The sequence below is a fragment of the Carassius carassius genome, chromosome 28 (assembly GCF_963082965.1).
Source record: "Carassius carassius chromosome 28, fCarCar2.1, whole genome shotgun sequence".
Taxonomy (NCBI): Eukaryota; Metazoa; Chordata; class Actinopteri; order Cypriniformes; family Cyprinidae; genus Carassius; species Carassius carassius.
The window spans coordinates 29,061,169-29,087,510 of record NC_081782.1 but is presented as its reverse complement, the minus strand read 5'-3'; the positions used below and the strand labels follow the sequence as shown (position 1 = coordinate 29,087,510).

Here is a 26,342-nt window from a genome sequence, read left to right as displayed (position 1 = left end):
TTGGTGCTGTCTACAGTTTATACTCAGGTTAAAAAGAGCTACAGTCTCAGATTAAAATGTACAGTTATCTTGCTCATGTTTTGTGATTTCATAATTCCCGTGTTTTTTTGTGTGCAGGACCCCCATCTAAACCGCTTCTTCCAGCAGTGCCAGAAACGAGAGGCAGACCTCTCTCAAGCTCCTACCTCAAACTTCCTCAACTGCCTTAAAGTGAGTGCATCCAGGGCCTGAAAATCTGTGAGGTCTGGGGCATCAAAACTTAGTTATAATTACAAATCCAACCCATTTTATACAGATTCATAGATATCTTATCTAGAGACGGACATGTAGCTGATTGCAAAATGTGTATTACTTAAAGTCAAGATCCACTGAAGACCAAGATTCAGTTAAAGACTCTCTCTCTCTTTGAATTTTCTGAAGTGAAATCTAAATTCACATTTTTAAAGTTTGAAATAATGTGTGGGTATTTTTTAACTAATATTCATCATGAATAATGCCCGTGAAGATTCCTCAAGGCTTTTAGGTGAATATACATACCATTGGCTCTGTTTTTGTCCTCTCAGGGCCTCTTGAGTATGGAGAGGATTCATGTCATAATCCGCTTCCTTCCTGTGATCTTAAACCAGCTCTTTAAAGTGCTCACTCAAAACGACACAGACGAGGTGTCCAGCAGCACCAGCAGGTACAAGCCCATCGCTCGCTCTTCTGAACACACTCAACTCAATCAACATGGCAGATCTGAGTCTCTCTTTAACATTACATTGAACCTGTTTCCATCAGGGTCCTGGTGCACATCTTAGCTAAGTGCCACGACGAGAACCTGGGCCACTATTTGCACTCTTACATAAAGGTACACAATAAAAGTCATGTTTTTGTTCTTGAGGAAACATGTGGCATGTGTGTGGGACACGTTTGTGTTTCTCTTTTGTTTAACCAGTTTGTCTTCAAGACTGAAGCGTGTGGCTTCAGAACGGTTCATGAAGAGTTGGCCAAGGGCATGACCTCTGACCTGAAGAGCAACGACCAGTCGGTCATACGCAATATCCTCAAGGTGAGCTCACATCACCCTCTCTCTCTCACAGAAGTCTCCGACTGTTTAAAGCCTGTCGACTGACATCTGTTGGGCTTTCTGCAGTTCTCCTGGTTCTTTCTGGAGATCATAGTGAAGTCGATGGCGCAGCATCTGCTGGACTCAGATAAGCTTACGGTAAATACTGAGTCAGGAGACATGAATTCATGTGTGTGCGTGTGTGTGTGTGAGTGATTTTAACAGTAGTCGGTCAGTCTAAAATAATGACTTATAATGAAGTTTGAGGAATCATTCTTCGTCGTTTATGAGTATGCATATTACTGGCTGTTTATTAGGCAAGGCAAGGCAAGTTTATTTCTATAGCACATTTCGTACACAATGGTAATTCAAAGTGCTTTACATAAAAGAAAAGAAAATAATCCTGAAGAAAAATAATAACAAAAATAAAAACAAGCAATTTAAAAACTTTGAAAATGATTAAAAAAACATTTAAAACATTTGAAAATATAAAATGATTTGACATCAAATACAGTGAATATTAGTACTTATAAAGCACATCTTAATGCCTTGTTCTGCATTGCCATGTTTTAGATCCCTTAATCCTTAAACTCTATACATAAACTTATTTATCTATTAGAAAGCAGTAATTAGGAGTTTATTAAGGCAAAGGTTGTAGCTAATAGTTGGAAATAGTCCACAAACTAAAGTGTGACCAACTCTTGGTTTGATTTTAAATAAGCTTTTGAGATGAAGTTAAATGTAAAATTACACCAGATACAAGATTAGTACTTTCTTGCTTTTTAGTGATTTAGATAAGCGTTTGCAAATGAACCTGGGTTTGCTTTAAATGCTCAATACAGTCCTAAACTCTGTTTTACTGTAAATACTCAGACTTTACTTTCCAAAGAATAATTTATCTCATTCATAGCTGCTAAACCCGTAATATTTGCCCTGTTCACAAGCTGTGATCATCTTTTACCATTTTCCTTAAATAGCCAACAAATCAGAATAAAACCGAATAAATAAAAAAGATGTTTTTCTGAGGTCTCATCAACATCAAGTACAACTGCTTCTGTGTCTTTCTCGCTGTTCATTTAATAAGAAATGCGTGGCAAATGTGTTTGCTCAGCTTCCTCGACCGCAGCGGTTTCCTGGCACTTTCCAGAGTCGACTGGAGACCCTGATCATGTCGATGTCCGATCACATCTACTGGAAGAATAAAGAGCTGGCAGAGGAGACACGCAGCGCTAATATGGCCATAGCTGTCTTTGTGAAGGTCAGGAACAGCACACGACAACTCAGATAATCAAGACTTTTAAATGTTGTAAATGTGTGCGTAATGAAGTAAATAATTAAATTAGATGCAGGACTGATTTTAAAGCACATGAATATGTATTTTGTGTGTGGATGCGTTTGAAATTGGACAGCCTAAATTGAGTCTTCCTGTTCATAATGTTATAAACTTGTTTCAGTGATTAATTCAATAAATGCATGTCCCGTCCTCAGCGGTGCTTCACATTCATGGACCGAGGATTCACCTTCAAACTGATCAGCAACTACACAAACATGATCACAGCCAGTGACAATAAGGTACCTGAATCTCTTTATCTCTAAACAAGTTAACACTAGACGTGACCATGTGTGAACACTAGAGGACATGATCGATTGACCTCTTGATGACGCATGTCAAAGCTTCAGATTTGTGCAAACACAAGCCCAAGAATGTGACATCACAACCTGTTGGTTGTGAGAAGATGCAGTATTTGCATGCTCAAAGTCTAGTGTGATAACAGAGACACTACACATTAAAAGATATTTTCTTATGTAATGACTGACATGGGTTTATATATCATTTATGTGTGTTTTGTCTAGCTGTTGAATTCACTGACTGTCTCTGTGTTGCACCGCATGTGTGTGTGTGTGTGTGTGTGTGTGTGTGTGTGTGTGTGTGTGTGTGTGTGTGTGTGTGTGTGTGTGTGTGTGTGTGTGTGTGATGTTTTTCCAGACGCTGTGTGAGCTGAAGTTTGAGTTCATAAGGGAAGTGTGTAACTATGAGCACTATGTCCCTCTGAGTCTTCCCGTCCCGTCTGTTCGAATCACAGGTCAGAGATGTGTCTCATGCACATAACTTCCTGATTAATTAGCATACTGTAGGCCACACCCCCTGATGTATTCTATCTGTCTCATTTCTCTCTGTCAGACAAGGCATCACCGGAAACCAAAAGTGCTCTGGGTAACTATTAAGTGTTTTTTACTGAACTTATTTTACTTGTTTGTAAAAGTTCCTCAATGCTGTTGCACAGTTTTCTGAGGCAGTTTAATGCTGTTTTTTAGTCTGGTTGATAATTAAATTCATCCCTGGGAGTGAGAACGGGTTGGAAATCTCCTGTCTGTACGGGTGGATGAAGTACAAACATCATGTACTTGAAGAAGAAGATCAGTTCACTGAAAAAAATAATAATAATAAAAAAAATTGTGTAACAGGAACTAAAACTACAGATCGAAACATAAACCAAGAGCACAGACACACAGGATCATAACACTGAATTCATTTAACACAAAATTATCATATATATATATATATATATATAAAACATTTTTCACTTGACTTAATAAAGTACGTTCAGTTGATTAAAAATGTGTTTTTAAACAGCATCACAAGGTTAAAAAAACTACTACATGCTTGATATTTTGGTCCAGGTTTTATTTCAAACCAGCAGCAACACATTGGTAACTTTAGCCATACTCATTCTTAAAAAAAGTAATTAAATGAGTAGGCAGAAAAAAAACATTCAAAGTGCTATCTCATTCAACAGGTCTTAAATACTTTAAATGTTCTATGTTTAACATTTTTAAATTGTTAACACAAAACATGTTACAAAACGAGCAATATAAGTGCAAGTTAAAGAAGTACGCTGACTTTTTGGGGCTTTAGCATATTCACCGTATCCACCACAGTTAGGGTGAGGCTCCTTTGTCTGTTCGGTGTTGGCGCCCTTCATTGCACCTGCGCCAGTTTCATGGTCGTTACAGTGCGCATGCTCCAACCTCCAACCCAACTTGTATGCTTGTTAACTTGAATTTACAAATTGAATTTACAATCAATTCTAGGTTGGTCCAACAATTGTTGTACCAACGTCTTTTCACTAGTTATGCCAACATTTTTGCATTTAATTGTCCAGTTAACTAAAATATAATCGTTAGTTACTAAAAAACTTTTTGTGAGTTGGATTTTTTACAGTGTACAATCTAATGACACACAAGCAGAAGGTCCCAAATGACTCATTTACCAACTTACACTCCAAACGTGTTCTCAAGTGTCAAGAACGGGCAATGATCGGTTATGTGGTTTTTCACTCTGTCTTATTTGTCAGTGGACTTTCCAGAGTATATTTTGACGGAGGAGTTCTGCAGGAAACATTTCCTCACAGGAGTGTTGTTGAGAGAGCTGGGGCTCGCTTTACAAGATGAGCAGGACCTGAGACACCTCGCCCTGGCCTGCCTGAAGAACCTCATGGCTAAACACTCACTGGACTCCCGTTATGCCACAAAGGTGAACTTTGACAGTGAGAACACTTAAAGTATATAGTTGTTGTGCACCATTCATGTTCGTCCGTGAACTTATTTGAACTGTGTTGTGTTTGTAGGAGAAACAGGCACGGATAGCCTCTCTGTACCTGCCTCTTTATGGTCTGATCCTTGACAACATGCCTCGCTTTTTCCTCCGAGATCTGTTTCCAATCTGTCTGACGGCCAGTGACCAGGTACACATCTATCAGCTCAACTGAAACATAATGAGAAGCTTTGTTCTTGTGTTTTTATCAATTACTCGCATCAGCTGAGCAAGATCCGAGGTTTCAAGTATTTCATTACTACACTTGAGTAATATTTATTATATTATAACTGATTAATAACAACTCCACAATTGTTCAGTTAGACGCAAGTATTTTGCGTTTAGTCTAGATTTTGGCCAAATGTTTTAAACGCAAGAAAAAAAAATGTCAATGCTTTAAAGACGTTAAAGTATTTTTTCAACATATTTTAAAATGTTTACTGCATGCACCCGTACACGTATAAAGTGTGTTTTGAGAGGAAAAACATAAATCATGCAGGCTATACGTCGCATTTAATAATTACATTCAGAAATAACGTAGGCTAAAACACAGGCAAATTTATAAACATTATAAACACAGCTAATCTATTTTAGTTCCCTTCTCTACACAACAAATCCTCTAAAATTAACAGAATTAGGCTAGGCTATATATTTATTATGTATAAGCTTCCAGCTTCACGTGCATTATGGATGTAAAGCATCATCATCACATCAGATATATCAGCAGTGAGGAGGTGTTTGCGCTGAACGGCACAGATGTACTATGGATTATGTTTCTTTAACTCAATTTAATTTTGATAATGAACAGGCTGCGATGTCAAGGTATTCAAAAATATGTTTGAAAATTGTGATCAAACAGGATTCTTTATAAACTGCAGTTTCACAACCTCAAGGCTCAAATGTGACTGTTATATGTGTCTTGAACTCAGAAACTTTTGACACTTCAGAGGTCATTGTCCTATGAAAACATCCTTTAAGTTTAAGAACTCGAAACTGTCTCTATATATCTGACTCTGTGATGTAATAGTGTGGCTAAACAATCTGCCACGTCTATTTAAACAGAGCGAGTCAAAACAGAGCAGAAAACAGCCTGTTACTTCTAAACCATGTTTTTTGATAACATTAGAAGTGGACGTCAGGGAACAGCACACATCTAAAGTAAAAAACAAAAGCAGTTCTTGAGGCCTAATAAGTCATAAGATTTCCTTTTCAGGGTTCCAGAGATGACCTCTGTGTCGGGGTAGGTTTAGGAGGTCAGGTGACCCATGTTTTACGCCATGGGAACTCGATGGATGCGTCCTTCTCCAAGGAGGTGCTCAACTCCATCACAGGTACAATGATGCTCTCTAGACTGTCACCCTGTGTGCATGTGTTTCAGTGACTGCTAGTCATAGTCTATTCCTCAAACAAATCTATCATTGCTTTCAGAACATTTGGAATATAATATCACAACGACTGCTTTTATGGTGCTTTATAGTCTTTTTTTTGGGGGGGGGGGGGGAGTTTGGAGTTTGTTCATCTTAAACTGTCATTCTACAGAAGAAAACATCCCAAAATAAAAGCTCCTTTGACCACAAAAGCAGTCAAAAGGGTCAATTGTTTTGAAACTGGGAAGTATACATTATCTGAAAGCTGAATAAATACTCAGATTGCAAGAGAGCAGATGAATTTAAAACATCTCTGAAAGAGAATTAACTTAATGCAAAGCAAATTAACTAAAGCAAACACTGATCACAATAATGATGGTTTGTTGAAATTCCAGCATTTTCTTTTGACAATAATTGCAGTTAATAGCAAATGTGATATTAATTCAATGTCATTAACATTGACAAATCAACTATTTTTTATTGATTCAGTGGTTGCTTGCTATCAGGGTAAGTTTTCCATTGATGTGTGGTTTGTTCGGAGGACAATATTTGTCTGAGATACAACTATTTGAAAATCTGAAATCTGAGGGAGCAAAAAAATCTAAATACTGAGAAAATCATCTTTAAAGTTGTTCAAATCTTAAAGTTGTTAAACTAACCAAAAATTAAGTTTTGATATATTTACGGTAGGAAGATATCTTCATGGAACATGATCTTTACTTAATATCCTAATGATTTTTGGCATAAAATAAAAATGTATGATTTCGACTCATCCAATGTGTTGTTGGCTATTGCTACAAATATACCCCAGAGACTTCAGACTGCTTCTGTGCTCCAGGGTCACATATATTGATTTGCTTTTTTCCCAGCCTTTTCTTCATTGGCTGTATCAACAGCTAACAATGCAGACTCCAGAGGTTCGCTCATCAGCATCGAGTCGAACCCCAGCAACAGCGACCGCAATAGTGAAAAGATGGATGGATGTGAAAAGGTGAGCAAGCACATGACATTTTGACTGACTGACAAATAGATATAGCCAACATATGACACGAACAAAAACAGACACTCAGAATGAAAGAATGATTTTTCTCATATAACCAGAGACTGATTGTGATGACTGTGTTCAGTTTGCCAGGCCGCAGTCTCTCTTTGGGTTTGGTGCACGCTTTGACAAACTGGACCAAGCGGAGACCAGAAGTCTGCTCTTATGTTTCCTGCACATCATGAAGAGCATTTCAGAGGGTGAGACTTTAAATCACTGAACCTTGAAAGAACATGTCTATTGCACATATGCACATCTCATACTGTAGCGATCTGTAACACAATACTCTGTTGTGAGGATGATTTGCTCTCGTGTTGCAGAGGTGCTGGTTTCATACTGGCATCGAGCGATCCACCAGGAGATCAGCGATTTCTTCAACATCCTGGAGTGAGTGACTCTGTTTATAAACCCCAGTAAACAGAGGAATGAAAAAGAAAGAAGGAATCAACTCCTAGCGTGTTTTCATTATTTTGCGTACTTCTGTTTTAAACAGACTCTGTCTCCAACACTTCCGGTTCCTTGGAAAGCGTCACATTGCCAGGTAAGATCTCTCTTCTCTTCTCTTCTCTTCTCTTCTCTTCTCTTCTCTTCTCTTCTCTTCTCTTCTCTTCTCTTCTCTTCTCTTCTCTTCTGATTGTATGTGTGCTTGTAAGAAGGAGTGAGAGAATGAATGATGGAGAATTAGAGAATACATAAGACCACGTTTCCATTGAATTCCAGTGCTTTTTGAAATAAACATATCACAGAGAACACGATTATAACGCATTATGTGTAATTTAGTAAAATGAAAGAATTGGTTCTGGTGGTTTTGTCTGTCTATTACAAGCCAGTATTTTCAGTTACTCTGAGTTAAATAAATCAAGCCTGAAAATGATAGATCATTCCTGCTTTGGCAGTGTATGTCAAATAAATGAGAACTTTTATCCTGTAAGCTAATATCAAGTAATACAGCAGAAATTGTACCTTGTGGCTGAAGCAAAGTGGATATAACTTGCTTGATTCACAGTACTTTTTCAAAACCTTGAATCAGTTGCGACCAAAACATGGATAAAAACACCTTTTACAAACCAACTGCAAATGTTTTATTGAAAGTGAAATGTATGAAATGCAATTAACAAATCATCAAACACCATCAAATATGAAGTTTCTGTATAACACGTGTTACTCACTTAATTTGCAAGGCTTCATTTGTTTGTTTTCTGGAGAGGACACAACTGTTCCTTTTATTACACAAACGTGTCATATTAAAATGTCTATGGTGTGAAACTAATCTGATATAAGGTAAAAAACCATAGACACTGGTTCATGGGTTCACAGAGATCAACCAATGAAATAAAAAAATAAAATCGAAAGCACTTCTGACATTACAAAGCCTTGTTTACTGAAATCACATGAGTTTGAGTCAAACGCTCCAAAACAATGGTTGGAAACAAATGATTTGCAGATGTTTCAAAGCTTTATAAAGCCTTTCTCTGAAAGCTAATTCCCAGAACTTGCGGTCCATAGCAAGCTGCACGATGTAACTTTTTGTGTGTTGAACAGGTCTGGTATAAAGACTGTTTTTGTTCTAACTAAACTAAAACTGGAGGAACTCTTGCTTACCAGTACTATATAATGAGTAGCAGCCTATAGGGTCATAAATGAACTCCAGTTTTGTTCCCACTTCATATGTTGTCTTTGTATTCTGATGTGTGTTTAATCTTTCATCTCTCCCTCATCATGCTCTCTGTTCCCACGTTCATCTTGTCCTCTGTCTGGCTTCCACACATAACTTCACATTCTCACAGCAGTCTCTTAAGTTGACAGCACTAGCATCTAACATACAAACTTGACTTGTCCTGCTCTTAAACGCTGCCCTACAAGCTTGGCTTTCATTTTCCTGTCTGTAATGGCTGTGAGGATGAAGGTTGGCATTAACCCTCCTCTAATTGGCTCGTTGTGTGCGCAGGAAGCTAGCGGCCGCCGTTAAGCTGGCTCAGGCCACACAGAACAATGGCACCCTGAAGGGGTCTAACGTGTCCTGCCAGTCTTCAGGGCTCCTACCCCAATGGTAAACACCTAACAGGTCCACACAGAGCTCCCAAAACCACTTACACTAAAAATAAAGATTCTGCACTGGCATCTGTGTTTCCATGAAGAACCCTTAACATCAGTCCAACCTTTCCATTTCAGGGTCTGCATAGTGGAAAACGCTTCTTTAGATTATAAAAATGTTCACATTGACCCAAATCGGCTGTGAAAAACCCCTTTTGGAAGCTTTATTTCTAAAAGTGAAACACAAAGTGTGCAATGCATAGAATTAAGTATTGCAATAAATGCATTTCAGAGCTAAATGAATTATAACCCTGAATATAACGTTCTAAAACACACTCACACATGCATAAAACATTCCTCCCACTTTATATCAGGTGTCTTTAACTGTGCTTGTGTAACACGTTAATTGTCTGGTACAGTGTACTTATTGTGTTCATGTTGTATTGTAAAACACCTTTGCTGCTGTTGAGGAAGGTTACAAGGGGTAGAAATCCAGATCAACAGTGTAATAACAGTGTAATAACTACAGAAATGTACTGCATGCAGATATTTTTAAAATGTAAGTTCACATAAAACATGACATAGAGTCAGTGCAATTTGTATTAGTGATTAAAGACACTTTGTATGAATTGGGACCGTCCTGTGTAAATATCATCATGTCACATCCATAGTGTGGGAACCATTTTCGTCTGTATCCAGTAAGCCCGTCTCATTCACCTCCTGATGTAGTTTAAACAGGCTTTCTGCAGGTCTTAAAAAGGGTCTTCATTCATTCTTTCACAAAATCATTAAATGTGACATGCACTGCAAAAAACAAATCTTCCTTGGTATTTTTGTCTTGTTTTCCAGTACAAACATCGGTAAAGGGATAGTTCACCCAAAAATGAAAATTCTGTCATTTATTACTCACCCAAATACTTTTTGAATGCAAAGAAAACATTAAGGTTAAAATTAAGGTAGAACCCCTGATGTCCCGTGGAATATTTCACCCATGTCCTTGCTGTGGTAATATCATGGTAATATCCTTGCTGTCTATGGAGGGTCAGAGAGCTCTCAGATTTCATCAAAAGTAACTTGTGTTCTGAAGATGAACGAAGGTCTTATGGGTTTGGAACGACATGAGAGTGAGTAATTAATGACAGAATTAACATTTTCAGGTGAACTTTACCTTTCAATCAAGATCTACATTTAACCGAGATTCAAACTGAAGATGTAAAGTCTTGTTTTCTGAAAAAATGTTAAGTGATTTTTTCGCCTAAAATTTAAGTCACCATTGTTTATATAGCACTTTTTACAATGCAGATTGTGTCAAAGCAGTTCTCCTCTGGCCAGACAAATCCAGCAGATTAATTGTAGGCTGCAGTAAAGTCAGATTGTGCGGAGGACTCCTCTGGTTCCTGTGCTCTTGTGCTGACGGCCGTCCAGGAGACGAGGTCTTCACTGGGGATCTGTCTCTGGGGCTCATACAACAAGAACTTTCTGTCAATGGGATATTAAAATCTATGTCCTCTTTTAATTAAGTTGAGCCCATTGTTAGATATTTGTTAATGTTTGAATCACAAACTCACTTCATTTTGATAATTTTCTCATAAAACAAGACATATCTTAAATGTGCTAATCTTAATTTTAAGAATATTAAGACATTTGCACTGAAAACAAGACAAAAATATTGATTGATCAAGTGCATTCATTAATTAAGTGTAATGTGACCAGAAGGTACTCTAAAACTGTTTTCATTTTCTAGTGTTAGGGAGCAGAGCTACTCAAGCCATAAGGCCCTTTTTATATCAAATTATTGGAAGTTGTATTTCAAACCTTGAAGTGTTGCCAATACAATACAGTATATTTAGAAACATATTTACATAAAGTGTTCTATATTTTTTTTATTTGGTCTTAAAAAGCCTTACATTTACCCTCAGAAAACCTGCAGAAACCCTGTTACATGTTTCTTTTGAAACAAAGAAAATTAAAAGCTATTTAGGATACTTAACCTAGTACACATTCACAGGTTAAGAGACACATTTAAAAAAAAAATGGTTGACTTTCTGTAAACACTTAAAATAATTTCCAGCAGTTCCAAGCAAGAAAGTAGAGAAAAGGAGAATTGAATCATTTTCTCTGCTATCATCATGACATCTCACGATTATGTTATTGCTGCTGTTCCCAGGATGCTCTCTGCTCAGGACGGGCACAGACATGCCCGCTCACAGACCATGCCCATCATCAGGGGGAAGAACGCCCTCGCCAACCCCAAACTACTGCACATGATGGAGACAACAGGTATTCACCCGCCTGTGAAGACCTGTGATACATACGACAAAATTACAATCACTGGACGGAGCAAAAGTATGTGTATCGTAACTGTGTGTGTGTGTGTGTGTGTGTGTGTGTGTGTGTGTGTGTGTGTGTGCGTGTGTGCGTGTGTTAGATGGAAATGCGTCTGAAGGAGAAAGCGTCAGTCCTACAGATATTGAAGCCAATCTTTCTACTGAAGTAGCTCTGACCGTGTTAGACGTTCTGGATCTGTTTGTTCATCATCACAAGGTATTAAAGACACAGCTTTGTGATTTGTTCAATATACACTCTCATGATAATAATGTTTTTCAATTAAAGAAATACTTTAGTTGTACTTGAAGTGTGGATAATAATCTTTTTTTAAATCAAACATTTTCATAGATTATTATTTCTTTTATTTTACTATTTCCTTTTTTTATCATGAGTATAAAGCAGTTTTCTCTGTTTGAACTGAAAAAAAAATGTGCCAAAATATCTTATAATAATAATTATAATAATATTCATAATGACTGCACTTTGATTGGATGGACAAAAGTATTTCATATACTAGTGATTGTAATAATAGTAAATGCTTCACTGCTTACTGTTTTTAAGAAATAATCCAAGATCATGTCACACTACACATGCCAACATTAACTCGTTTAATGTCAATTTAGATATCAATCAATTATGACACTAAATATCACTGCAATTTTCACAATGAATCTGACTGTTTAATTGATTCTGAATGTAAGGAGGTTATTTGGCCATCTGATGGACACATGGTGCATCTTCTTCAAGATGTCTTCTCTTCTACTGTAGAAACGGTTGCAGCATGAGGACGGGCAGAACTCTCTGATGAAGAAAGTGTTTGACACGTACCTGCTGTTCTTCCAGATCAACCAGTCCACCAGCACCCTCAGACACGTCTTCACCACCCTGCGCCTCTTCATTAACAAGGTATCAAGCTTTCTCCAAATACTTTGTTCTTCCCAACAGTGGTGGGTGCAAAAAATGATTGGGTGAATTCAAATGATGAAGTAGAACATCACGTTGTTTGCTTTTATATGGAACAACTGGCCCTTTTAGTGAAAAAATGGAATTCACCCACTTTAAGATTTTTGATTAAGATTTTGATTAACCATAGAGTTTGAAAGCAAAATTAAGTTTCCTCTGACTCCTATATATATTGTAACGGGGTGAAGAATCACACGACAAGGGGAACTCAAAAAAGGCCCTGGAGGGTGAGTTTATTGAAGGTAATACTTGTGTCCACGTGTTCAGGTGAGGTGCGCAGGTGCTCGGTGCTCCGCCGTCTGTACTCTGTGCTTTCCAGTGCTGGGTGTCCAATGGAATTAAGTCACCACACCAAAAATAAGAGGAAAAAAATTACAATTTGGTTTCATGTTTAACGACATGTTCAGTTTTAAAGAGAGATAATGACATACTTTTTTATCCTAATGCAGAAATAAATAGAAACACAATGAGGGTTCATTAAAGAGCATCATCACTGAACTCTGCAGATCTCTGTACTGATCTCTGACTCTCACGCTCTTCCTCTTTAGTTCCCGTCCACGTTTTTCCAGGGTACAGCGGATCTGTGTGGCAGTCTGTGTTACGAGATCCTGAAGTGCTGTAACCATCGCTCCAGCTCCACTCAGACAGAAGCCTCTGCGCTGCTCTACTACCTCATGAGGAGGAACTTTGAGTTCACCAAGGGCAAATGCATCGTCCGCTCACACCTGCAGGTCAGGCTTCAGTTACTCTGTGCAAGTGGGTGTCTGTATTTGGGTTATGCTTTGTTTTCCATATTCTCATCTCATCCACTGTGAGACACCAATGTGTCCCTGAGCAAGACACTTAACCCCTAGTTGCTCCAGAGGCGTGCAACCTCTGACATATATAGCAATTGTAAGTCACTTTGGATAAAAAAGCGTCAGCTAAATTAATAAATGTAAATGTACACTTTAACAGATATTCACATAGAAAACTTATAAGCAAATGAGGCTTCTTTAAAAAACAACTGATCCCAAACTTTTGAATGTTGATGTACAATACAACTAACTTTTATTATTTTGCAACTAAGGCCCAATCTCAATTCTATTTTATACCCCCCCCCCTTTTCCCTTGAAACAGAGTGTCAAGGGGTAGGGGAGAAAATATTCCCCTAAGGATTGGGACACCACTACCATGACGTCACACGCCATCATTCGTCGTCTAGCTCTTATAATACACACATATACTCATGTACTGGTGTGCATTAGAGCCTTTAATTATCGTTCTGTATTAATGAGCTGCTTACTGACACACACACATATCGGAAATCACGCAGCTCACACATCCAGGAGAAAATAAACTTGTCAACGCTGCCCCACGACTTTTATTAGGCTAAATACAGTTTAAATAATGAATCGCTACATTATATTTTCCAGCGACGAGAGGATACAATTGCTGTTTTTAAGTAAACTCACTCTAAAAAGATAAACGCACAGATGCGAATACATGCAACTTCCATTTCTCTCTCTCTCTCTTGAATAGGCAATATTTGAGAAAATGGTTTAGCGATTTCTAATTATTGGGGGGATTATCCCCCATCAATGTCTACGGGAGTTATCGCCCTGATCAGATATATGCTGTGGCACAATCATGCAGTCTGTAATGATATGACGTTAGCAAATATTAGAGATTTTTTGCAAACATTTCTTTGACTAACATGACCGTTAATATGAACTCACAAGTGAACGTACATAAAACAAATGATTATTTTCGTTAAAATCTTTATTTTTGCCAAAATAGCTTACATATATGTGTCTTTTTGTTCGCTGTAGCAGCCATGTTGCCGAGATAATTCATACCCCTTCGTTTGAAGTGTGGTCCCGAAAAATCTTCGTTTGAAGGGCTATCTGGCCCTTCCCCTTACCCCTACCCCTCCAACCAAAATAGAATCGAGACACCCCTACCCCTTCACGTGAACGCGCAAAAAACGGAGTGGTAGGGGAAAGGGGAAGGGCTAAGGGGTAGAATTGGGATTGGGCCTAAGTGTAGAATAAGTTAACATGTACTTACAAAGTTGCTGTAAGTGGAAAACTGCTCGATGAAACGGAGTTACAAATTACTTATAGTTGGTAGAATCTCTAGCGTGGACTATCAGAAGAAAGTCTATCTCTGTGCCTTATGTGCAGGTGTGTGTTCAGTCTTGTATTCAAGATAAATGACAATATGCTTTTTCTGTCTGGTTTGGCGACTGAATGTGAGAAACTGGAACTGGTCTGTATTCTTGTCTTGTTCTCCTGCAGGTGATTAAATCTGTAAGTCAGCTGATCGCTGACGCAGGTATCGGTGGTTCACGCTTCCAGCAGTCTCTGGCCATCATCAACAACTTCGCCAATGGAGACACGCCGCTCAAAGTGAGAGTTTAGCAAAGACAACACTTTAACCTTTGTGCTGTAAATCATTTACTTAATTTGGTATTTCTGCAAAAAAAAAAAAAAAATTACTTGCCATTTAAAAATTGCTTGCAATTTCAGCATTTTTATATATCTATTTATTTTATTTAACTGATTTATCATAGGCCTCACTGATATGAGCTTATGCACCTGAGTTTTTGATTGAACATTGCTAAAATTATCCACAAATTATGTTTTTTAGTGGAACAAGGTATGGAGTCCAAAATCAAATTGCTAAAAATTTACATTTTGGGGAGGAAGTAGTTATTCTATGTTTTTTTGCAAAGTCAGACAATAAGGGTTACAACTATAGTGTGTAACTTCTGTGCCATCAAATATAACTGCAAACAAAGTGATAGGTTTAAATAATTTGATTTGCAAGCCATTTCGGAGAACCAGATTTACATTCATAAAAGACAAAAACAGCCCAATCACATTACCTAGCGCTGTATCGTTACAGAAATCTAATGTTAAACAGCAGATCTTTTGTTTTGTTCCAGAACACCACGTTCCCGGCTGAGGTGAAGGACCTGACCAAGAGGATACGCACCGTCCTGATGGCCACCTCCCAAATGAAAGAGCACGAGAAGGACCCGGAGATGTTGGTGGACCTGCAGTACAGTCTCGCTAACTCCTACGCCAGCACACCTGAGCTCAGACGCACCTGGCTAGAGAGCATGGCCAAGATCCACGTTAGAAACGGAGACCTGTCTGAGGTCAGAAGGACTTCATCCACAGGACCTTTAGCTGCTTGCATGTATGAATGGAGCTTGTGTAACACAAAACAAGATGCTAGAAGAAGACAGCTTTAGTCACAGTATAATATATGTGATGAATGGGAATGGTGACTGTTGGTGCCTAACATTCTGCAAAACAAATAAAAAAATGACAGGGTGAATAATTTAATAATAGAATTTTAATTTTTGGTGGAAATATTCCTTAAAGGAAAAGTTTAAACTTATTTTTTTTTTAAATGTACTAAGATCAGGATGAGTTTGTTTCTTTATCAGATTTTGAGAAATGTTTAATTGCATCAGTGTCTCATCAATGGATGCTCTGCAGTGAATGGGTGCCGTCAGAATGAGCGTTCAAACAGCTGGTAAAAACATCACAATAATCCACAGCACTCCAGTCCATCAATTAACATCTGGAGAAGACAAAAGATGAAACACATCCAGCATTAAGATGTTTTTTAACTCAAATACATAGAGTCTATAATCCATAATAACACTTCCTCCAGTGAAAAAGTGTTCTGGTCTGAATCAGGAGAGAAATCTGCACAGATCAAGGAGATGCACTTTTTTTGGATTCTGTTGGCACCCATTCACTGCAGAACATCCATTGATGAGACACTGATGCAATTAATTTCTTTAAAGGTTCATTCATGCAGAAACTCAGATTTGATTTTGTTCTTTTTGTATCTCATTAAGAATGGAATTTTGAAAACTCTTTTCCTTGTGGTCTTCAGGCGGCCATGTGTTATATCCACATCTCAGCACTTATAGCCGAGTCTCTGAGGAGGAGAGGTGAGCAGCTGCTTCTGGCGATCAGTTTTTCAGTTATGCCTGCTTATATCAATGCTATAGTTTTGTTTTGTTTTTTTGCAAACATCGCATACATTTTTCTTCCTGCTGAGCTTTCAATTGACATGCCGTTTGACCATTGCTGCTCAGTTGTTGTTGTTTTTTTCAGTGCTGCACTTCATAATGAAAAATGCTCCTAGCTCCTTCCTGCCACTTGCTTTATTCCTTGTACTGTGAGTTTTTGTGGCCATGTGTCATTAGATGCATTCCAGCTCATTATGTGGCTGGCTGGTGTACAGTAGGTGCATGAGTGTACAGTATACAGGGGAAGTCGTGGCCTAATGGTTAGAGAGTCGGACTCCCAATCGAAAGGTTGTGAGTTTGAGTCCCGGGCCGGCAGGAATTGTGGGTGGGGGGAGTGCATGTACAGTTCTCTCTCCACCTTGAATACCACGACTTAGGTGCCCTTGAGCAAGGCATCGAACCCACAACTGCTCCCCGGGCGCCGCAGCATAAATGGCTGCCCACTGCTCCGGGTGTGTGTGTGTGTGTGTGTGTGTGTGTGTGTGTGTGTGTGTGTGTGTGTGTGTGTTCACTGCTCTGTGTGTGTGCATTTCGGATGGGTTAAATGCAGAGCACAAATTCTGAGTATGGGTCACCATACTTGGCTGAATGTCACTTCACTTCACTATAGATGCATGGCTGGAGCGCTTACTTTCGTAAGAAGTATGAAATGGGGTGAGCAGTATGAACAAAATCTCATTACAGGATTGCTAACTGTACATAATGTTAATATAGCTATTTTTACTTTTATAAATGCTACTTAATCATCATTATAGCAACCTCTCCACCGCCTGAGTCTTGCACGGTGCGTCCCGTCATACTGCTCAGCCCTAGCTTGTGAGTAAACCTGTGTTAAACCTGATGCCCCTCTGCTATCACAGGTTACTGGAAGTCTGAGAAGGGTCGGATCTCAAGTGTGAGCAAAGAGGGAGCCTGTGTAATTAACTCTAGCCCCTTACTAACTCCCCGAGATGGAGAAAGTGAGTGCACCTGCGCCTGCCCCGTCCTGAGTGTTCTTCACCCCATCAGGGGTCCCAGTCTGTCTTTCTGTCTAATCTAAACACTGAGTTATTATTATTACAGAGCTACTTCTCAAGTGGATTAGTTTACATTATCCCTACATGTCAAGTCAGTTTTGTTTGTGTAGCGCTTTTCACAGAGCTTATCGTTTCATGGGAGCTTTACAGAAAATAGTGCCATAGTAAGTGAACCAAAAGCAAATTTAGCAAGGAACAGATCCCCTAAAATGTTTAGTTACATACTTGGCCTTGTCTAAACTTAAGTTAAGTCAGTGTACACTGTAAAAATCATGTTTTTCTCATGATGTTCTGGGATCAGACTTATATCAATTTTAGGTCTCCTAATGTCCTTGTGAAGTATTTAAATGTGTCTGTAAGCTTTTGCACGGTACAGTATAAATCTGTTTTCCAGAGAAGGAAAAGCATAAACCTAAATTTGTCAGATTCATCCTGTTTTAACAGTATAAAACAAACACCCTTATTAAATGAAAAATGATGATTAGGTAAAAGATAACTAAAGAAAAAAACAAAAAAACATCAGGCAATCCAAGATGTAGATGAGTTCTTCCTCAGATTTGGAGAAATGTAGCATTGCATCGCTGTCTCAGCAGTAGAAGTGAATGGGTGCCGTCAGAATGAGAGTCCAAACAGCTGATAAAAACATCACAATAATCCATAGCTCTCCAGTCCATCAGTTCACATCTGGAGAAGACAAAAGATGAAACAAATCCAGCATTAAGAGAGAAATCTGCTCTCATTTCACAAAATGTTCATTTTTGGGTGAACTGTTCCTTTAAGAAATACATTTTTGTTGTATGAATGTAAATATTCCCAAATAGTATTCATACACCCCCCCCCCTTTTTTTTACTGATTAATTGAACTCTTGGAATTGTCTTGTTTATCTTAGAAAGGTAATGTTTTAATGAGGTTTTGTTTTAAAAAAGAGGTCTTCCTGAATTTTGGCTTGTGCGAGGTACTTGTCATCCTGTGAAAATAATAATGTGAACCGTGCATGTAAGAGCTGAATGTGACTGAAGGGGAAGCACTCCCTGTGTCCAGCCCACCTCATGTTTTCTGCTTGAAGACCCACATGTCCCTGTAACGTGCCACACACTGTCATAGTATCACAATCCAAACAGTGTCTGCTTACAATGAATAGAACCAGTGATCACATGTAATTAAATTATTGTGCAGTTTGCTAATCTGTGACTAAACAGATAAAGTAAAGTGGATGGATGTATGGATTGATAGATGTTCGGATGTGAAGATGGCTAGGAATGGATGAGTGGATCCATGCATGAGTGTATGGTTGGAATACTAAGACTAAGACCTAAATAGACAAACAGATGGATGAATGAGTGACATACTCTCTGTGTTTGTGTATGAACCCGCAGCTTCATTCAGCATGGGCTGGGCCGCCTTCATGAACATCTCTCCTAATGTGAGAGAAGAGGGAGCGATGAAGGAGGACGCCGGCACTCAGGACACCCCGTACACAGAGGTACAGGATCAGCCCTCACATCTCAGAGCAGCGAGTGTGTGTAATGTGCTGAGTGAGCTCTCTGTCCTGCAGGACACACTGGTGGAGCAGCTGGAGATGTGTGTGGACTACCTCTGGAAGTCTGAGAGATACGAGCTCATCGCAGACATCAACAAACCTGTCATAGCTGTCTTCGAGAAGAGACGGGACTTCAAGGTACTTCGACTGATTATCAGTGATCGGGCTGATGGGAAAACACCAGGGACGTGTTTGTGAACTGTATCTGTGTGTCCTGTAGCGGTTATCAGAGCTGTACTACGACATCCACCGCTCGTACCAGAAGGTGACAGAGGTGGTGAACTCTGAGAAACGCCTGTTTGGACGCTACTACCGTGTGGCTTTCTATGGACAGGTGAGACACGCAGACACTCTTCATACTTTAGGAGACGTGAAAAGGAAACTTCAGAGATCTGAGGAAATCTGCACTGATCCCTGCAAAGAAAAGCTCAGCTATCACATGCTGACATTAGCAGATTTATATCCGTTTTTGTCGGTGGACTTACTTTGCAACAAGTTTTGGTGTGAGAACTATTTGATTTGGGAATGGGACTTAAACCTTAAAAGAGTTTAAAATTGTCATATGTGTCCCTTGAGCACAGAAGCAGTCTGAAGTCTCTGGGGTATATTTGCAGCAATAGACAACAATACATTGTCTGGGTCGAAATGATAGTTCTCTTACGAGAGCTCTCTCGTACTACGTCTTAGCTAAGACGCTACGGGAAAAGTCTCTTTTCACGAAATACTGAAGCAAAAAATTATCCTTAATTTTGTATTTTTGTAAAGCGCATTTGCAGCAGTACACAGCCATAGGCGAGACAGCTCATTCGCTCATTGGCTTGTTCTGCGGCAACTGCACAGCCTATCGAGGGCTTCGCGCCCTTCTTGCCACTTCCCGCCGAAACGGGTGTGGCCCAACCTATAAAAGGAGCTCGAAAAGGCTGACTCACCTGATTTTTCATCTCTTCAGCGAAGCTCACGCATCGCTGGATCACGGAGGAAGCATGCGCCGTCTGAGAAAGCATATCAGCAGGACGAGCCATTCTGAAGCTGCTGGCATCGCCGCCTTCCACTGCCATTCCTGCTGCGCTATCCGGCGCCTATATCCTTTCAATTCTGTTATATCCAGCTGTTCTTTATGTGTGTGTGTGTTCGCCCTGCGACACACACTCGTGAAAGAGCTCGCGTCTTTTTTAAGATGCCTTCCTGCGGCTCGTCAGAGCCCCACTCAGCGAGGGAGACCGGTACGTCATCTGTGTCTCCTGCCTGGGTGAAGGACTCGCCTGGCCTTTTTCTCTGAGCCTGCATTCTCCGCTGCGCTGAGGCGCCGTAAAAGCATCGCTTCCAGCGGATTCCGGAACCGTCTTCAGCTCAACCGAGCTCGCCGGTTCGCCCTGCTTCACCGGCCCCCCCTGCATCGCTTCCCGGTGGGCAGCGCCCGCTGTTTGCCGGCGCGTCGTCCGAGGAAGTCGATCTCAGGGCCGCGTCGGGGGAAGAGGACACGCGCTCTCTGCTAGCTTCGGGCAGTGAGGGCTGGGCGAGCTCCGAGGATCCCGTGCCTACTGCTCAGAAGCCCAGCAGACGAGCTGACATCGAGAAGGAGCCGGGGCGAATGCTCGCGTTGGCCGCGACGAGTCTCGGCCGCGAGTGGTCTGCACCAGCGCCCCCCCTCTCGTTCCCGGCTGGATGGTATTTCCCTTTCGGATGAGCGTACTTCTCAAAGCCCGCCTCATTTCTTCCTGAGCTTCACGAAGAGGTGGCGAAGGCTTGGAACGCTCCATATTCAGCACGAACTCGTTCGTCTGTCTCACTAGCATTCTCCACACTGATGATGCTAAAAACAGGAACTACCAGTCACTTCCGCCAGTGGAACAGGCGATAGCGACGCACCTTTGTCCGCCCTCTGCTGGACGGCGGGAAAAGCGGTGTTGCCATCTAAAGCCTGCTGTGTGACTCTGCGGCTACACTATTTGCGATGGCTGCTTCATCGAAGCGCAGGTGTACGAGTTCCGCTGTGGCCGAGCTCTCACCCAAGCGCGCCGCTGTTTCAGTTACAGGAATTGTGACTGTCTCAGCGTTTTCTGCAACGCGCAAGCCTGCACAGTTGCCCGCTTGCCTGCACACAAAAGCCATTATCACAACAGCTTCAGCAACGCAGCTCGAGACCCCCGTTCTCACTCTACCGGCCGTCGCCCCGCGCCGCGGGGACCGCGGCAGAGGATTACGGTGAGGCCGGGAGCCCGAAGCCATCCTAGGAAAGCCATCTATGCATGCTGCATGACGCTGCGTCTGCACTACACACGATGGCTGCTTCATCGAAGCGCCGGTGTACGAGTTCCGCTGTGGCCGGGCTCTCACCTAAGCGTGCCGCTGTTTCAGTTCCAGAGATTGTGACTGTTTCAGCGTCTTTTGCAATGTGCAAGCCTGTACGGTTGCCCGCTTGCCTGCACACAAAAACCGTTATCACGGCTACCCAGATATTTCCCGAAAAAGGTGTAATTTCTGGTGTCCCGGCCACGGCCGATGGTGCTATAAATGTAGTGACGATGCCCACTGCTCAGTGCCCATCTCCACATATAAGCACAGCCCTTCACACAGGGCTCGCGCCCATAAAAGTTCCTAAAAGACCCAAGTCGATCACGCGCACTACATAGTAGACGTGCCCACTCCTCAGTGCCCACAATCACTATGTCACATGCGTCATGTGGTTTCTGTAAAAACGAAACCCGTGCACGTTCGTCCGGCCACGGCCGATGGTGCTATAAATGTAGTGACGATGCCCACTCCTCAGTGCCCATCTCCACATGTAAGCACAGCCCTGCACACAGGGCCTGCGCCCATAAAAGCGACTCAAGTCGATCGCGCACACTGCATAGTAAGCGTGCCCACCCCTCAGTGCCCACAATCACTATGTCACACGCGTCATGTGGTTTCTGTAAAAACAAAACCCGTGCACGCTCGTCCGGCCACGGCCGATGGTGCTATAAATGCAGTGATGATGCCCACTCCTCAGTGCCCATCTCCACATGTAAGCACAGCCCTGCACACAGGGCTCGCGCACATAAGATCGACACAGATCGGTCGAGCGCGCCGCATAGTAAACGTGCCCACTCCCCAGTGCCCACATACACTATGTCACATACGGCGCGTGGCTTCTGTAAAAACGAGGCCCGTGCATGTACGCTCTGCACAGGCAGACAGCGAGTTGAAAGTGGTAAATGTGCACATATGCAGCCCACAGTTACTCGCAGACATATCGAGTCCCACGGGACCTGCTCAGCCTTCCCCCAGTCGGTTAAGCGCCGGGACGGGGTCGAGGAGGAGCGATCTGCCCGCTGTGATCAGCGCGCTCCCCGCCTCAAATGCGCACCACACCCGAGCGCCGCCGTTGCCCAGTCAACAGAGCGCGCTTCGCATCCAGCCCTTAGCCATTCATGCAGATTCATGGTCAGCGCTTCCAGGGGTTTCGGATTGGGTGCTAGGCATTATAAAGAGAGGCTACTCGCTACAGTTTTTTCGACGCCCTCCGCGCTTTTCAGCGAGCATCGAAACTACGGTCAAAACAGAAGTAGCACACATACTTCGGGCCGAAATATCAAAACTGTTGAGCAAAGGGGCTGTAGAGCCTGTGTCTCAAGCTCAAAGCGAGAAGGGGCTGTACAGCAGATACTTTCTGGTGCCCAAGAGAGACGGGGGTCTCAGGCCCATACTGGATCTAAGACAGCTGAACAAGGCATTGATGAAACGCAGTTTCAAAATGCTTACGACCAGGAAACTCCTCGCGCAGATTCGCAGAGGGGACTGGTTCATGTCAATAGATCTGAGGGACGCGTATTTTCAAATACAGATAGCGTCAAACCACAGGCGATATTTGAGATTCGCCTTCGAGGGCCAGGCATACCAGTTTACAGTCCTCCGTGGCTCCTCGTACGTTTACGAGGTGCATGGATGCAGGGCTCGCTCCTCTCAGACTCAGAGGCATGCGAGTGCTGGATTATTTGGATGACTGGCTGGTTCTGGCCCGATCACCAGCGGAGATCGACCACAGGGCCGTTTTACTCGATCACCTCGGGAAGCTCGGCCTCAGTGTCAATTGGGCGAAGAGTTCGCTGAACCCCAGTCAGACGATTCTGTTTGTGGGTATAGTTCTGAACTCGTGTTCCATGACGGCGCGGCTGTCACCACACCGCGTGATGGGCATTCAGCGTGCAGCGAGTTCTTTCCGCTGCGGCGCGACCGTGTCGCTCAAACACTGTCAGAAGATGCTGGGCCTCATGGCCTCAGCATCTCCGGCTCTGCAGCTGGGCCTGCTCCGCATGCGCCCCCTGCAGTTCTGGCTGAAGACGCGGGTGCCGCGCAGAGCGTGGGCGTCTGGCCGGCTGCATCTCAAGGTCAATCAGAGCTGTGTCACAGCTCTGGCACCTTGGACAGCGAACGGCTGGTACCGATCAGGTGTAAGCCTGGGGACTTTCCCGAATGTGAAGATGGTGTCGACGGACGCCTCCACTTCGGGATGGGGAGCGCTGCTCGAGGGCAGACCGTCCTTTGGCCTATGGTCAGAACGGGAAAAGCTCCATCATATCAACTGTCTGGAAATGCTGGCAGTGGAGAACGTGCTGATGCGCTTTTGTCCCCAAATCAAGGATCACCACGTCTTAGTCCGTTCGGGCAACATGTCTGTGGTGTCCTACATAAATCACCAGGGCGGTGATCGGGTCCTGAAACCTGTACAGGCTAGTGGAACGCCTCCTGGTTTGGGCTCAGCGCAACGTGCGTTCGCTGAGGGCAGTGCATGTGCCTGGGCTACAGAATCTGGGTCCAGACAGGCTGTCCAGAGGCAATGTTCCTACGGGCGAATGGTCTCTACACCTGCAAACAGTCCGGCTGTTGTGGGAGAGATTTGGCAGGGCGGAGGTGGACCTCTTCGCGTCCCACGAAAACGCTCACTGCCCTGCGTTCTTTTCCAAGAACGAAAGCGCGCTGTCACGGGAATGGCCGTGCTGCCCGCTTTATGCTTTCCCTCCCGTCTCCCTCCTTCCGCAGGTGATAGAACGGGTGAGAGAAACGAGATGTTCAATACTGCTTGTAGCACCTCTTTGGAAGAACCAACCATGGTTCCCAGATTTGATGCAGTTAGCAGATGTCGCCCCGTGGCCAGTACCATTGAGGAGGGACCTCCTCTCGCAGGCCAGGGGCTCGATTTGGCACCCTCAACCGGAGTTGTGGTCCCTCCATGTGTGGGCGCTCAATGGTTACCCGCTGATCTCGCAGTGGGAGTGCTGAATACCATCACTCAGGCTAGAGCTCCGTCGACACGACGTCTGTATGCCTCGAAGTGGTCGGTGTTCTCCAGCTGGTGCACAGCTCGAGGATATTCACCCCTTAGTTGTGAGGTGACGGAGGTTCTCTCCTTCCTACAGGAGCTGTTGGATAAGAGCAGAGCCCCATCCGCGCTCAAAGTTTATGTGGCGGCCATCGCAGCGTTTTCTGAAACAGCGCTCGGTCAGTCAATAGGAAGGAATGATTTGGTCATCCGGTTCCTCAGAGGAGCTAGGAGGCTGAATCCTCCCAGACCTCCGTCAGTCCCTATGTGGGACCTCGCGGCGGTTTTGGAGGCCATGAAGGGTCCCCCTTTTGAGCCTATCCAATCGGTTAGCCTTCAGCATCTGTCGTTCAAGACAGTATTCTTGTTGGCTCTCGCTTCGGTGAAGCGTGTGGGAGATTTGCACGCGCTCTCGGTGAGCCAGTCGTGCTTGGAGTTTGGGCCTAATGACTCAAGCGCCATACTCAAACCTAGGCACGGTTATGTGCCAAAATCCCTCAACACGCCGTTTCGGGCTCAGGTTATTGCCCTGTCTGCCTTTCGGCAGACGGAGCAGCTGTTTGTCTCGTTCGGTGGACGTTCCAAGGGAATGGCTGTTTCGAGACAGACTCTATCCAGATGGATAGTTGACACCATAGCGTTAGCTTACGCTTCCAGGGGCCTTCAGTGCCCGTTGGGCGTCAGAGCACACTCCACAAGAGGCGTCGCCTCGTCGTGGGCGTGGTCTACTGGGATCTCCTTGCAGGATATATGTATGGCGGCAGGTTGGGCCTCGCCGTCTACATTTATCAGGTTCTATAACCTGGAGGTTCCCGCCTTGCAAGCAAGGCTGCTGTCGGTATAGTCGAATCAGGGCCCTGAGGGGAATTCTGAGTTCATGAGCGCTATGCGCTGCCGACTGTTATATGGGCAGTATTGCGTAAGACCCGCATTGCCACATTGGTCAGGCTTTGCCTCGGCTGTGTGATGTCATATTGCCGCATCTACGGATGCTACTAGATATGGGACGGAGGGCTTTCCCCCTTTTCTGTCCTGGACACTCTGTGAGTCCCTCAGGTGACTGTGCACTGTAAATCCTGGGCGTTGCTTCAGGTTTATTGGTGTGTGATCCCTGCGCGCACGGCGTTTTGCATTGGGTTCCTGTAGCGTCTTAGCTAAGACGCAGTACGAGAGATCTCTCGTAAGAGAACGTACTCGGTTACTAAACGTAACCTCGGTTCTCTCTAGAAGAGCGAACGAGTACTGCGTTCTCTGCCGTGCGCACGATTCACTCTGGTTCGCTTCGGCGATGAAATAAATCAGGTGAGTCAGCCTTTTCGAGCTCCTTTTATAGGTTGGGCCACACCCGTTTCGGCGGGAAGTGGCAAGAAGGTCTGATGTTGCATCAGCCTGCGCTCGATAGGCTGTGCAGTTGCCGCAGAACAAGCCAATGAGCGAACGAGCTGTCTCGCCTATGGCTGTGTACTGCTGCAAATGCGCTTTACAAAAATACAAAATTAAGGATAATTTTTTGCTTCAGTATTTCGTGAAAAGAGACTTTTCCCGTAGCGTCTTAGCTAAGACGCAGTACTCGTTCGCTCTTCTAGAGAGAACCGAGGTTACGTTTAGTAACCGAGTACGATTTTTCTTTTATGCCAAAAATCATTAGGATATTAAGTAAAGATCATGTTCCATGAAGATATTTTGTACATTTTCTATCGTAAATTAATCAAAACTTAATTTTTGATTAGTAATATGCATTGCTAAGGACTTCATTTGGACAACTCAATGTTTACAATTTTTTATTTACAAATAGTAGTATATCAGCCAAATGTAGTTATATCCTAAAAAAAAAACATACATCAATGGAAAGATTATTTATTCAGCTTTTCAGCTGATGCATACATCTCAATTTCCAAAAATGGACGCTTGTGACTGGTTTTGTGCTCAAGGGTCACAAATGAAAAAAACGAACTCAGTAAACGAATACATGGAAATGAGTGTGGAATATCAAGCATGCAGGAACTCAAATGAGCATGGCTTGTATGAGTTCACTCTACAAGTTTAATGAAGGCGAATAGATATTACCTG

At 42.7% G+C, this 26,342-nt stretch overlaps 1 protein-coding gene across 5 annotated transcripts in view; it reads left to right on the top strand.

Moving 5' to 3' along the window:
* LOC132108285 (dedicator of cytokinesis protein 10-like) overlaps window positions 1–26,342 on the top strand; it is a 131,767-nt gene that overhangs the window by 98,756 nt on the left and 6,669 nt on the right. For 3 of the 5 annotated variants that reach the window (XM_059514970.1, XM_059514969.1, XM_059514971.1), the window contains exons 22-50: window positions 1–27; window positions 118–210; window positions 564–682; window positions 781–850; window positions 938–1,051; window positions 1,136–1,207; window positions 2,160–2,306; window positions 2,537–2,620; window positions 3,036–3,132; window positions 3,231–3,263; window positions 4,405–4,583; window positions 4,678–4,794; window positions 5,857–5,974; window positions 6,880–7,001; window positions 7,138–7,252; window positions 7,373–7,439; window positions 7,546–7,593; window positions 9,001–9,102; window positions 11,254–11,366; window positions 11,515–11,630; window positions 12,183–12,320; window positions 12,926–13,108; window positions 14,657–14,767; window positions 15,307–15,522; window positions 16,275–16,332; window positions 17,274–17,372; window positions 18,807–18,913; window positions 18,986–19,108; window positions 19,191–19,304. The exon at window positions 1–27 is cut by the window's left edge and continues 57 nt beyond it. In XM_059514970.1, the coding sequence (XP_059370953.1) occupies window positions 1–27; window positions 118–210; window positions 564–682; window positions 781–850; window positions 938–1,051; window positions 1,136–1,207; window positions 2,160–2,306; window positions 2,537–2,620; window positions 3,036–3,132; window positions 3,231–3,263; window positions 4,405–4,583; window positions 4,678–4,794; window positions 5,857–5,974; window positions 6,880–7,001; window positions 7,138–7,252; window positions 7,373–7,439; window positions 7,546–7,593; window positions 9,001–9,102; window positions 11,254–11,366; window positions 11,515–11,630; window positions 12,183–12,320; window positions 12,926–13,108; window positions 14,657–14,767; window positions 15,307–15,522; window positions 16,275–16,332; window positions 17,274–17,372; window positions 18,807–18,913; window positions 18,986–19,108; window positions 19,191–19,304 (3,102 nt within the window). The remainder of the gene's footprint in view (window positions 28–117; window positions 211–563; window positions 683–780; window positions 851–937; window positions 1,052–1,135; window positions 1,208–2,159; window positions 2,307–2,536; window positions 2,621–3,035; window positions 3,133–3,230; window positions 3,264–4,404; window positions 4,584–4,677; window positions 4,795–5,856; window positions 5,975–6,879; window positions 7,002–7,137; window positions 7,253–7,372; window positions 7,440–7,545; window positions 7,594–9,000; window positions 9,103–11,253; window positions 11,367–11,514; window positions 11,631–12,182; window positions 12,321–12,925; window positions 13,109–14,656; window positions 14,768–15,306; window positions 15,523–16,274; window positions 16,333–17,273; window positions 17,373–18,806; window positions 18,914–18,985; window positions 19,109–19,190; window positions 19,305–26,342) is intronic. The other 2 variants (XM_059514974.1, XM_059514972.1) reach the window with 2 other exon arrangements.